The 14,070-nt window shown below is 37.4% G+C and overlaps 1 protein-coding gene across 5 annotated transcripts in view; it reads right to left on the bottom strand.

Moving 5' to 3' along the window:
* Positions 1-14,070, bottom strand: part of RBM33 (RNA binding motif protein 33) — a 102,418-nt gene that overhangs the window by 52,331 nt on the left and 36,017 nt on the right. For 4 of the 5 annotated variants that reach the window (XM_053967297.1, XM_053967304.1, XM_053967319.1 and 1 more), the window contains exons 9-10: positions 13,571-13,874; positions 8,315-8,373 (exon numbers count right to left, since the gene is read on the bottom strand). In XM_053967297.1, coding sequence (XP_053823272.1) covers positions 8,315-8,373; positions 13,571-13,874 — 363 coding nt within the window. The remainder of the gene's footprint in view (positions 1-8,314; positions 8,374-13,570; positions 13,875-14,070) is intronic. The other variant, XM_053967312.1, reaches the window with a different exon arrangement.

The following is a 14,070-nucleotide window of genomic DNA, read 5'->3' as shown; positions in this document are numbered from 1 at the left end:
AAACATTCCCAACTTCAGTGTGTTTCTAAAAGAAGCAACAAAGCAGAGGGGCCCATAAGCAACCACTTCTCCACAGGAGAACTTCTGCTTCAGAGAGTCCTTAATGAAATACAGACATAGAAAATGTACTGGTAACAAGATCCCAACTTTAGATTTAAATTCCTAATTTAAAGTGCTGATGTGCAAAAAAACCACACTCCCATCCATCTATTTGGTATGGATGAAGGAAGAGTGAGTGCCTCCAGCAGAGACAGGCCATAATGAGAAATAGTGTGACAGACAAGCTGTTGCAACTTGCACAGACCGAAGGGAAGAGTAAACCCAAATCTCTCAAACCACAAACCTAAGGAAGTTCTTTAACACTGAATTCTTAAATTAATTCATCTGGAAGATTCAATTTCACTTAAGTTTCCAATCCTCTGCAGGAGTGGGGTGTTGGAAGAGCGCATGATCATTTTTGTTTGGTGCCTTCTAGCTTTTAAGGTTAAGTACAACACAAAGAAATTGGGGAAAGAGTGTAAGAGACATTAATGTCATTTCGAACAATGAACTCTCCCTTGAAAGATGAGGATTTCATAATCATTTAGTAAAAGACAGTAAAATCCTTCTGCATAGTTTTTGTGCTGAAAGCTAACAGTTTTATGGATGTGTAAAAAATTAGGAACCCCTCCTCTTGTAGGAACTAATGAGATAAGATCTTTCCCTTGGACTTTACAGAAACTACTCCATGGAAATATTATCACGGTGTTTACGTGTATCTTGGTGGCCTGCAAGTCACTAACAATTAGAAACAACTTGAGGCTACAACTAAACTGGATCATGAATATCCAACTCAAGATTTCTATATTCCAAGCTTGAAGTTGCATTTACAATTTATTTAAAATCTGAGCACCTCAATGTGACCTGGGGATGATGCTTCTCTCTTTAACAAGAAATGGTCAGGTTGCTACAAAAAAGTCAAGAAGCAGCCAGCTTTATAGAAAAGAAAAATGAGAATTGCTGCTAACCTGGACTTTGAAAAGGATCTGATTACTTAATAATCAAATTACGGGATTGATGGTCTTTAGTTCTGTTAGGAGATCTCATTTTGAGATGTTCTGCACATCTCTGACCTTACAAACACATTGATGTGAGAACTTTACATACTCAGAGTTCCCAATATGCCTCCAAGTACTATTCATGCATTGCATAAAAAGGCCTGAACATTTTAATCATTTTTGGGTATCCTACAGTCAACCCATAACATCTCTCTGAATTGCCTTATTTTATTGTAACAGTAGTAACTTACTGCTTTATAATAAAATGAAGCATTTTCCCTTTAACAGCCTAAGGAATTAGCAAGAACTGAAGGCACAGAAGATGAACAAATACCAGTTTACAGATTTACTCTTTTTCATATTGTGATGACACAAATGTACTGAGTTATCTTTTAAAAGACATTTTCTCATCTCAGTGAAATAGCTTAACTACACTATCACCTAATACTCTCTAATATTATAATAGATACATTCTCTATTCAGTGTTTAAGCTCTAGATTACTCATACAGTATTGTACTCAGCAGACTGCATATTTTAATTGGATTTCTTTACAAGTCTTGATTTCTGCAAAGTAACTCTTTAACAGTGCTTAATGAACAGCAAAAAAGCACATATATAAAGCATAATACTTTTCCCTTCTTTGTATTGATTAAAGTTTGTGCTTTGCTTACAGAAGTTTTTTTTAAAGCTTCACATTTCATTCACAGAAATACACAAAAATCAAAGTACAACCTACATAGCTATATAAACAAATTTTTTTTACTGTAAGGCTGCCTGAGCACTTGCACCATCCTTGGAGATATTCAAGGGCCATCCACACGTGTTCCTGGGCAACTGGATTCAGGTGGCCCTGCTTGAGCAGAGGGATGGACCAGGTGACCTCCAGAGGTCCCTGTCAAACTCAGCCATTCTGTGATTCTGTGTTTAGCAGGTACTAAAGCTGAGATTGAAGAAAATCTACCATCATTAACACAGAGAAAAAAAAAAATCTACAATACTGGTTCTCCTTAGCTGTGCTAAACAGCAATCACCTTACAGAAAGATAAATGACAGTAAAATATAAAAGCACAAGTTTTCTACTCCATTTTACTGTCTACAGAGCATGTGCACACAGGAGCCAACATGACAAGTTAAAGGGTTACTGCATTTAGAAACCAGCTATTTCTCTCTTATTTAATAGCTGTTACCATAATGTTTAGCTGCTGCTGCTCCTCCTGCAGATGGGAATTCATTGATATGATTAAATTTGATGGTATGATAATGTATGGTAATCGTGATTAATCAGAAGCCCACTAGCAAATGGAGGATGTTGGGTATTATGTCACCTGCATTTTAAACTGCATTCCCTCTATGGCAGCCTGACAATACTTGACAGCTGGAGCGATCTCATGCTGCATTTGCTTGCTACTACTTATAGATCTGATAAGAGAAAGTGCCCATCATTCCTTCACTATCTTAAGTGCTGTAATTACAGACCTTTGCAGTCAAGTTGTGAAAACAGTACCTGTTAAAAAACCAAAGCCTTTTGCTAGCTGCTGAACAAGCTCTGTCTCACATCTGCAAGGGCTATAATCTGAAAAAATGTAATTTGATGCAGCAGTCTCATTCAAACATGATTTGCATGAAATGCTGTGTAAAGCAGTATCCAAGAAACGTCAATCAACACCACCTGATACCATGTATTCTGTTAAATGGAAACAAAATGCTTTCTACACTACCTGTGATCTGCCACTACTACACAGCCATAGAGGGAAAATTTCATTTACTGTTACTCATTATAGTGAAGCCATAGCTAAAGCAAAATAATTGTGAAGAAGTAAGAGAATCATTTTCACAAGTGGCTTTTTATTTCCATTAACAGTTTGTTTCCTACGTTTGTCATACGTACTGTTGCAAACATGTACAGGTTACTAAACATCAGTTTAAAATGACTGGCTGTGGTCAGATGCAGGACTCTTTATAATTTGTCCTTACTATGTGGATTATGAGTACCAATTGCTAAAAAACCCTTACATGTAGCAACTCATGATTAAATTTGAAACAATGGGGAGAAATTTCCTCCCTATTTACATTTCCCACAACACACAGCAAACACTTTTGCAAGGAGTTTTGTTTCCAAAAGCACTGCAAATTTCTGCCTCTAGATCCTGTAAGAGGTGGTGCAGCCACAGACCCAGGCCCACTGTAACACCATTAAGCCAACCCATGTTTGCTAAAATGATGATGGGTGATCCATGTTAGTCCAAGGATCACCCGGGAAAAAATAAGTAAGCTATATTCTAATGTACCTTTTATAATTAATTTGTATAGCACTAATATATTGCTTTTTTAAAATAAATGTTTCAAACTGACCATGAAGAACAGCAACTTCTGTTTTGAGAAGTCACTTGTTTAAAAACCTCTCACAGATTAAATCATAAAGAAGTATTTAAAAACAGTGTCTGGAACACAAACAACACTTGAAAACTCAGAAATCAAACTACTGATTCCAGAAATTATGGAAAAAATTAATCCAAGCTAATCAACTGCCCTTCACAGCATACATTTGAGACACCACCTGATGTGCTGGAGATCAAGTGGAAGCATGTTGAATGAGAACATGAAGAAAGTTTACTAAGGTTTTTGCTGTTTAAGGAAAAAAAATGTATTCTTTGAGATAAAGATTATTTTAAAAATAAGTTCTAAGTTCCAAAAACAAATAATGTCAAATCCCCCTGGGAATAAAGAAGACATATAACATAGGCTATTCACAAGGGCCTGAGGATAAAGTCTTAAAAATACTAAATAAATCATTATTTATGTTTTACAATTCAGCTTCTTCAGACATGAATCCTACAGTTATCTGAAAGACACCCACCCAGGGTACTAAGGTGCTCTATCAAAAGAGAAAAGCTTTGTGCATTAAAAAACAGCAAAGCCTTCCTGGCACAAATTAGTCAGGTAAACACTGGTGCCACTTCAGACTGTTCCCAACTTCAGCTCTGAAACTCAAGTTGACCACACATGTCTGTGGGCTGGGCACCTGCCTGGCTCACACCACACCCAGGGTGACAGCCTAAGGACAACAGCTGAATGAGAATTTATCCCAAGGTCCTGAAAGCTTTCCTGGCCAAAGGCACACAGCTCCATTAACAGGCTCTGCTCTCTCTGCAGCAGCTGCAGAGGAGGATCCAGGTCACAGACAGAGGGGGAATGGCTTCAGACCTGAGGAATCCCTCTCTTCTGCCTTTAGCAGTGGGAGGCAGGTTCCCCCCAGCTTCCTCTTCTCTCCAAATGCCCCACACTCCAGCCACAAATCTGGATGCTAGAGATACCTCATGATTTCTGGCTGAAGAACACTGACACCCTCCCTCTGCCACATTCCATGCCAAAGTGGGCATGAGAACACTTCTTTCACTTTTGTATGTCCAAAAAATACTGCACACGTGTCTCATGTAGTACTATTATTCTGGTGTTCATAAGTTAAATGAATGATGTTTGAAGCCAAAAGCTTCTATACATTTTTCTTCAGGCTGAAGAAAATATCACTGAAATACTTCAGACATGGAATGTGCTGGTGGACTCAGGTAAGCTGATGGTCCAGATTTCTTCACCCCTTAACTTCCAGCTTCACGCTCACTAATGCTCTGGCCTCTGTAATAGTCAGTTAGCAGCAGCCCTTATATAAGAGAAAGTGTTTTGAAATACCTCTTCCATTTTCTATTTAATCTCCTCTTCCCTTGTTTTATCCCATCTTTCTTCACACAACATAGGAATTGAAAGAGAAATTAGCCCAAATAACAAACACTGGATGAAGGACAGAAATCACAGTAGTCCCTCTTGTGTAATATAATACCCTCCAGCTCCTTTCCCTGCACTGGGGCATCCACAAGAATTAGTAAATTGGTCAGAAAACACATGAAAAGTTCAGAAGAGCCATATGAGCAGTCTGTGAATAAAGTCGTCTGTGACCTTCCTGTAAATGGATCATTCTGCAAAGTAGACTGTTGTCACCAATTGTGACATCGGGACAGGAACTCTGGAAAAGGCCTCTTAACCACTTTAAAGCAAAGGCAGATGATAAAGTCAGACCTTCAGAAGTACTCTGCCAAAGAGGTTATTTAATCTATTCCTTAAACTGTTTAAAGAAAAGATGTATTTGGCACTTGCACAGGTCCAGGTTAATTCAAGCCATGCTTGTAAACTGGATTACTAGGAACTACAGCCACGAGTACTGTACAATTCAGACAAACAGAATTCACATCCTTAAGTTCCAGATCCCACAAGTGCACCATGTTTCTCAGCTATGACACACCTCACCATTTATTCAGTTCTTATCAGCTGCATATGGCTCTCAAACACCATTCACACCAAGTCACCTCAAATGCTTACAGATTAACAGGTAAAAGAACTTGATTGCTTGATTCAAGATCACTGGAAGTAAAGTAACTGTGTGTACACAACACAGATTCATTCCCTTGCATCTTTTCCAGTACTCCCTCCCTAAACATTCCAGGAGTTAAGTTTTAAGATAGAAGTAACTGAACAATGAGCTCTACCTTGAAATACTAGAATTGAGATTCAAGATTAAGGGAATTTAATCAGCCCCCACTCTAAGCAGGTTCAGTCCCGATCAACACTAGCCTGACATAGCACTATGTTATTTCCTATAATTTAGGTCTCACACCATATGTTAACATGCTCATTACAACTTTGTTCAACTCTTCAATTACATCCTTCTGCACAAGGTTGTAAGAATTAACCATTACATGGTTACAAAGTCATTTCATCAGCCCTAAATTAACAACACCTGGTTTCCAATAGATTTATAACTGGCAACTGATTAGCTCTGATTGAAGTTCTTCCCATATTTGGAGCACACAGGCTCTCTGCACAGAGAGGTTTCTCTCCTAGATAAGATAGAAATTCAGAAACAAATTTTTCCTTTTGTATGGCATTGCCCACTTCTTGTCTCTTCTTGCAAGAATTTAATTACTCTTCGTGTTTCCACCTTTGTCACATTCAATCAAAAGAAACCATCCAGTTCAAAGTTCAAGAGGAAAGCAGACTGCAAATATTTAATTCTAACCCCACTATCTTTTAGCAGCAAAGCAATCAGAAAAATCAGTTAACTATTATCCTTTGATTATGCAATCCTAAAAACAAGAGCAAATTCAAGTTATTACATATCCAGAGATTCTTTATACAATGAAGAAAAGGCTGAATGAACTGTACATAGTCTGGAGTAAGTCTTTGATCTATTCCAAATGGCTTGTCAAAATTGTCTAACCACTGCTGCATTGCTTTAAGTCAACATTTATACATAAACAAGTGAATTATAATAGCACAAAGGCATCTGACATGTAACAGCAAAAAAGGTAGTTCTGCAAGATAAAACGTTAGCCAGAAAGTAAATTTGTCTTCAGCTCAAGAGCTAACATACTACATTTAATAAAACAAACATGAGATATGTACACAGTGACACTTAATTCCTAATCCTAATATGGCTGATAACCCATGCAAAATTTATAAAGTACTTCATAGGGGAAGTCCACTTTATAACTCAGCGAGCCATGGAAAGATGAAGCAACTTTCTCAGGGTCATGCAGCACGTTACTGCTGAAGTAGGAAAAAACCAGTCAGGGCAACCAAACGACAGTGCCAGACCTTCGTAGTTAAGTCAGCCCTCCTCCTCCTCCTTATGAAAATTTAATTATACTGACTCTTTTCTGGTGCACTGCTTGTATAAATAAAAAGACAGCAAGCAGTCAAGTTTTTCCTGCAGGCTAAAGGAACAAGAGTCCGACTGAAAAATGTTCGGTTTACTTTATTCCCTTTTAAAAATTGCTGCATATAGATTAGTTAGGTTTGCAATACTTCTCAACTTGCAGCCCCAAAAGTGAACAGAACTAAAATCTAATTTCACACTCAATTTTTAAAAAAAATTTATTTCCAATTTTTCTATGCTGATGTAAACACGCTTCAAAGATGCCAATTACAATGCCTTTACAGATACTCCTTATCCTCAATTTCTTTTCGATCCCAAATTGTATTTACTAGCAAATCAACTTAGTATCAAAGAAAAACAAATGCAAGACACTTGTTTTCATAAAAAATAACAAAACTACTTTCAAAATGCAAATAAGGTCTCCCCATAATACTAAAGACTGTTGAAGAAAACTATTTCCTCTGAAAACCACAATATTTTTAATTAAAAAAAAACCCTCAAAATATCTTCTTGAAGATATAACATGAATTTACTTAATGAAACTGTGGGTTTACAACTTAATTTTTTAAGACTTCACGGAAGAAATGCAACAATATCAAGACTGTTTCTCTGCAAAATACAGATATCACATTTCCTCAGCCGTAAGTCCTGTATGAAAAATATTCTGCACTAAAAACAACCAGGTCTACACTGGGCAATCAAAAGTCACAGCAGGTTTCTGAAATCTGCTTCTTTCCAGCATATCTGATTTCTATGCCAGAGATACTATACAGATGTTCAGACATCTATTTTCCTCCTTCAGCACTGCACATATGAACATATTTTTTCTGTGTATTATATATTTGGGAAGTATAATATATAGGTTTTTACTTGAAAATACTTTAGGTAATATTGCAACCTAGGTCTTTTGTTTATTCTGATACCCTGCTAACTATTTCAACTAGAAATTTAGTACAACAAAACTGAAATTATGAGTAAAGTTCTAGAAGCATATACTCTTTCCATTCATAGAGTTTAAAAAAATTATGAAGTGAAATTAGCCTAGTGAAGCAGCTAAGTGCCTTGTTTGTTTTCAAAATTAGAAACATAAAAGAAAGCAAGGTCAGGCAATGCCAGTTCTGTTTTTTATATAAAAAACATGAGTGTGTTGAAATACCTTTAGTAATGATAAAAATGCTGCATTTTACAATAAATACATATTACTGCTTTTTAAGCTTAGGGATTATTTCAAATAGCCTTTTATTATATCAAATAAAATAAGGATTCTATTTATACAGAAAGAGTTGAGTAATAAAATGAAGCCCATATTCCTTAAGACAAGATGCATTCATGCCTTTCCCACTGGAGAGACTGGTTCAACAATTTTACAGTTAAACAGAATTAATTCTACTCTCAAAAATCCATTGACCTTAAGCTTTTAACAAACATTTTCAACTGCAGAGTGTATTGTCAATATTTACAAATCCTTAAAATTATATTTCACTAGAACAGCTTTTATTTGCTATATTAATATTTCCTTGCAAATGTATGCTTATCCATATCAGAGAAGAAGAAACAGCTGCTACTCACAGGAAATCTCTGGGGTCCTACAGCAGGTCTTGGCTGGGCAGGAACTGGCAGCAAGGGCACTGAAACAAGAAGCACCTTTTAACACCATTTGTTTTACCTAACAGTTGTTGTAGTTATTTCCAAAAGCAGTTGCAATAAAAAGCCATGATTAAAATCTGCTACTTTTACCCTCACATGTCACAGTTCCTACAATTAACTTTAACCAACCGTTCCCTCCCCTACAACATGCAACAGGGCAATTAGGATTCTCCTATTTAATTTACATAATTTAGTTCTGCTTTTTCCAGAATTAAATTGCTCCTTGTTGCAGGAAGGAAAACTAGAATGGTTATTCAAAGACATCCCTTAGACAAAGCTGACAGAGACACTAACAATAATTTCATGTTTCAAATGGAAGGATACATGATTAATTTGCCTTCTCAACTTCACACCACTCAACATTTCCTAGGCATCTCCCAGTCTCACCACCAAGCTACCACAAGGAGCATGGACATGAGAGACACTAACTGGTAAAAATCACTGCTCATGAGGGTAAAATGAGGCAGGCATCTGCAATTAACAGCACACAAAAACTACTTAGTCTGTCTGGCCTTGCCACCACAGTGGTGTGTGCAACTGTAATCACAGAACTGCTGATCTGAGATGAAAGACAGTGACTGCATAGAGATACCAAGAAGAATCAGGAGACCTTTTCCTGAAAAAAAAAATAACCTCTAAAACTAGTATTTCAGGGGGATTAACATGGATGATCTCTCCTTACAACTGCACTTTGAAATGCTAGTCACAAAAAGCTGTTTCCCAAAACATTCACTTAATGTTATGGCAAAATGCACAAAGTGCTACAGCTGGATTACCTTGGGAACTGAACCTATGTTCCAATCTCAAACACAAAGTGTAATGACAGCTTTCCTATTTTCCAGAGCACTTTTTATCTCCTCTCACAGTTGTGTAAGTAGTTAAAATACAAACACTTCCATGTTAAACGAAAGGCCTAGAGAAGTTAAATAAAGCATTTCCAACCACCCAATGTGTTTGCTCATTTACTAAAAGCTTTTAGTAGGATTCTTCTCCAGTTTGTTTTTAGCAATTCTGAAAGTGATAGGGAAACATTTTCCAGGAGGGTTAAACACTGACTTTGCAGACAGCTACTGTGTTACACTTCAGAGCAGGAAAGATATTAAGAAACGCTTTTAGTTTGAGAGAGAAGTTGGGTGCATTTCCCAACACAGAAGTTGGCTAAGATGCCTCAAAAATCCCTTTTCCCTTGGTAACCAAGGCACAAGAACTAATGCATTTGTGGTTATTTTTCAGTTCATGTCCATGTCTGGCTTCTATCCACTTTCATTAAGTACTTGTGGTTTGCTGGTTCAGAGACTGATGGGGTAAACTAATTGCAGCAGTCTTTCAGCACAGGAGGACTGTGTGCAAGCTTTGTATCACATTACACCAGAAAATGACTGGAATAGTTTCATCCTGGCTTCTAATGAACATCTGTTGGTATCAAACAGCCATGGCCACACAGAAAAAAAAATGGTAAGATGCTCTTGACAGACCTAGTCCTAAAATAGTTCAGGTATTAAGGGCCAAAGAGGCACTGAGAAAAAAAAACATAAGGTGGGAAATGTAGAGAAATGTCAACTGAACTAGAGTCTATTTCAGTATCCTGCCTCCAGAAGTAGCATATAAATTCATATATTTAAATATTTTAAACAAATTAATTTAATACTCATGAAAGTTAGTAGTTCAAACTCTGTGCCGTTTCAATCCTTGGACACTTACTTAAGTAGCAAAGAAGTCTCAAGTCCTCATTTTCTTGATGCCAAATATTCCATAGGTGTGAAAAGTATGTTATTTCAAAAATAATACACAGCATGTTGTAAGACACTATTTTAAGAAGATTAAATTGCTTCTTGCTATAAATTCCAATGCTATACTTGAAAAGATGAAGAAGTAATTCCCACACTGATTATTCAGGAGAATTACAACACGATTTTTCCCAAGACATCAAACAGTTTTCAAAAGGTGAATGGCATAGTGAGCTGCCATAAACTGCTCATTAGTTCATGTCAATTTTGGCAGTGCCACAGTATCCCTGAAATAGTTACTTGTGGTATAAACACTTAAGGGGAAAAAAGGCAACACCTATTATCACAGGTTAAATCAGTACTTCACAGGACATCTATGTACAGTTCTCCAGCACTAATAAATTGATCATACTCAAGTTTGGACACACATTCAGCAAAAATTACTACCTACAACTCAAAAACTAATTTGCAGAATAGGACATAAACAAAAGGTAAAACAATGAGACAAACTAAAAGATATGGGATTCAAATGCCACAGAAGGCACAGATGAACACCAACTGCACAGTACCTGCAGCAGGTATCCACAGAGACACATCTTTTAGGGGTTTGACAGACCAAGTCCTTAATCATTTATAAAACCTCAAAGACTAAAAAAAGTACCAATCCATTTGAAACAAAATTGACTTGAAAGTAACTGGTTTTTCCAAATCAGGATTCAAGGCTGGACAGGGAGATGGTGACCACTGTAAAGAGATTTGCCTTTGAAACATCAAAGGAATAAGCCTATGATAGGATTCTTCAACAGTATTTCTACTCCTTTTCAGGCTGAAGTAGCTGTCTACTAAGAGCTCTTATACAGGGTATTTTATTCACATAAAAATTTTGTAACAATTTACAGGAGGTTTGACTCTATTTTAGAGAATACTGATACAGTCGATGCATTTCAAGACTAACTCAAACCAAAAAGATGTTTAAAAAGCGTATTTCTATGATCTGCAGTTAGGAAGAGTGTCCCTGGTGCTGACAATTAGAAATGTGTGAGCTTTATCCTGCCATAAAATTAGAGAGGAAAAAATGCCAGTCTACACTAAAACATGACAGCACACCATTAAAATTACCAGAACCTAAGTGTGCATATCATGCACTTCCAGACATGGCATTTTTAGCTTCCAGGCATCACATTTTCAACAAGAGAATCCCAATAAACTTTGCACCTATCTGACTGTATTCTCCAATGCATAAAGCCCCTCATGTATCTGGAAATATGTTCAGCCAAGAAGGAGTAGGACATTATCAAGAACACGAAGTCAATCTGATCTTTTATATTGCCTGTTACCCTGAAAGAAATGATGCTGCAAATGAAACACATACTTTTGCTGCTAACCATCAGTCTCTGCCTACTGGGGCTTCAAGTAGATGGATTAAAGGAAGAGTTTTTAAGAGGAAGTTTGGAACAGCACTTCCTACACTGGAATTTCTATCTACCATTTGCCTGCAGTGACTGCTTTAAAATTCACCTTAATATGCAAATACCATTGAAGATGTTAGAAATATGCTCATGTATCTACAGAAAACTCCTAATTTCCAACACATTTTCACACTTGCCTTATGTGTGCAAGTGTTTACTTTCATGTAACATAACTGTACTGCTACAGATTAAGACTGAGATGGCCATTACTCTCAGTCACTGCAGGAAACTCAGCTTCCAATATATGCTCTCTAATCAAGAAGATGAAACTCCTACAACGACTTAAAAGATCATATTTAATAGTATGCTGCACACCTATTAGCAGAAAAATTCAGCAGTCTTGCCAAGGACTCTTTCAGCAAAATGAATGGCACAAAGGGATTTCATATGAAGCAGCTGCCATTGATACACAGAGCAAAGAATGTCCTTGCTGAATGCAGGTTTTAACATCATTCAACAATCAATCACTCACTCTCCAGGGCTGCTCAGTGTAAGAGAACACCTGAACTTTTACAAGTCAAGAAATGAATGTGCACATAAAGTCAGCAGATGTAAGATCTAAAAACACCCACGAACACCCTCCGCTTTACAAATCCAATACTGAAGATCTCCCAACCTGCAGGAGGTACACAACTTTCTGGAAATGAGGATGTGCATGAAGACTGAAAAACAGACTGTGAACAAGATCAAGCAAGAGACCTGCAACAGCTACAGTGCCACAGACAGTGGTAAAGCTGAGAAGAGCCTGAAGCTGCCAGTAATGTGAAAAAAACCCTCTTTAGACAGAAGGAAGAAAATACACTGGGATACTTCTGACATTAGGCAAAAGCACAAACCCTCAGTAGCCATTCCCAGTATTATGATCACATTTGCTTACCTAGATAGAAAAGATCTGGTACTGTTTTACAGGGATAGAGAAAAGACATCTAGAATAGTCTAAAAGCAATTTTTGCTTCTTATTAAACAGTAACTTACTTTGGTAGTGCTAGAAAAATGCACAGAAGATACAAATCCAGAAGTAAAAGGTTCTTTTGGAGAGTTTCCAGATAATCTGTCCTGATGCACAATTTTGTGGGAAGCACCACAGGGAAAAGCAAAATAAGCTCTCTGACACAGCCACTACAAAGCCATCTGTGAGAAGCACAACAGACCTCCCTCCATACACTGGCAATATTCTACCCTGCCAAATTCCTGGTTTTCATTGGTCAAATCAATGAAGCAAAGACAGCACTAGCTTGGAGTTCTGCTGATGTGAAGGGGGGAAAAATACAGAAAATATTAAATATGTATAAATATTTATGTTTTTCTTTAGTCTGTCTTGTCCCAACATAATGAGAAATCAGAGCTATGCAGGTGTCTCTTTTTTTAACCCTCTTTGGGATAAAACACTTCCTAAATAAGCAGTAACATGAACAGATTTCCTGAGAGCTACCCTAAGAAATGCAGCCCAAATGTTTGTGTTAACTTAGAGAAAAAACATATTTGCAAATCAAAACAATTACAGATGTGATTCTGTGAAAGGAGAATTGAGGGCATGTATCTTGTCAAGAAAGGACAGTAACTGGTATCTTTCACAGAGCAATTACGTTGCAAGGAGTGCCTCAGTATCCTCTCACCAAAACAGGTAGATAGTCCTGGGAAGTTTACAAACTGCAGTACTTTCCTAGTTTTGAAAACTGGTATTTACTGTTTTTTGAAAAGCACAGTCTCTCTTCAGTTTCCATTTTTTACTGCTCTTCTCAGGCTTTACATTAGAATAGCAAACATTATAAAAGCTGAAAAGGCTTTGCTTGCTCAGTTGGCCACAGTCCAACAACATTATGTCTTACTTCAGGCAAAACATTTGTTTCAAGCTTCAAGAAAAAAACCCAGCAGCCTGAAGCACATTTCCATGAAGTGATAAACAAACAAATTGTTCCATCTTTGGCAAAGAATGAGATGAGTCATGCTTGCATGGCTGGAAAGGTGTTCAGAAAGCTCACCTTGTACAGGCGTCACTACTGTCCCCTTGAAATGTGGGTTTATGTGTATGTTCTTCGGTTGCTGAGGTGTCACTGGAGGGGGAGTCATCATTATTCGAGGTGTTTCTATCTGAGGGGGCATATGTAGCCCTGGAGGAGGAGAAGAATGATGCTGATGCTGTAAAGGAAGCAGAGATTGTAACTGTTGCTGCTGCTGCTGTTGTTGCTGCTGCTGTTGCTGTTGTTGCTGCTGCTGCTGCTGTTGCTGCTGGAACAGACTCATAACAGGTTGCTGGTGTGTTGGAATTAACCTCTGTGAGTGAGTCTAAAGTCAGACAAAAGAACAGAGTCACTAGGCTTTAAAGTTAAAATATCCTGACATAAATGAGCACAAAACCAAGACATCTCTGGAGAACAATTAAGGCCAATTATGAACAGAGAAACTTCCTTTCCCTATAATCAACTGGAACCACTAAAAACCATCAGCACAGGAAAGCAAAGGAGCAATCAAAAACATTCAT

This window comes from Vidua chalybeata, chromosome 1 (genome assembly GCF_026979565.1).
Source record: "Vidua chalybeata isolate OUT-0048 chromosome 1, bVidCha1 merged haplotype, whole genome shotgun sequence".
Lineage (NCBI taxonomy): Eukaryota > Metazoa > Chordata > Aves > Passeriformes > Viduidae > Vidua > Vidua chalybeata.
The sequence above is the reverse complement of the archived record's forward strand: the minus strand, read 5'-3'. Positions and strand labels throughout refer to the sequence as shown.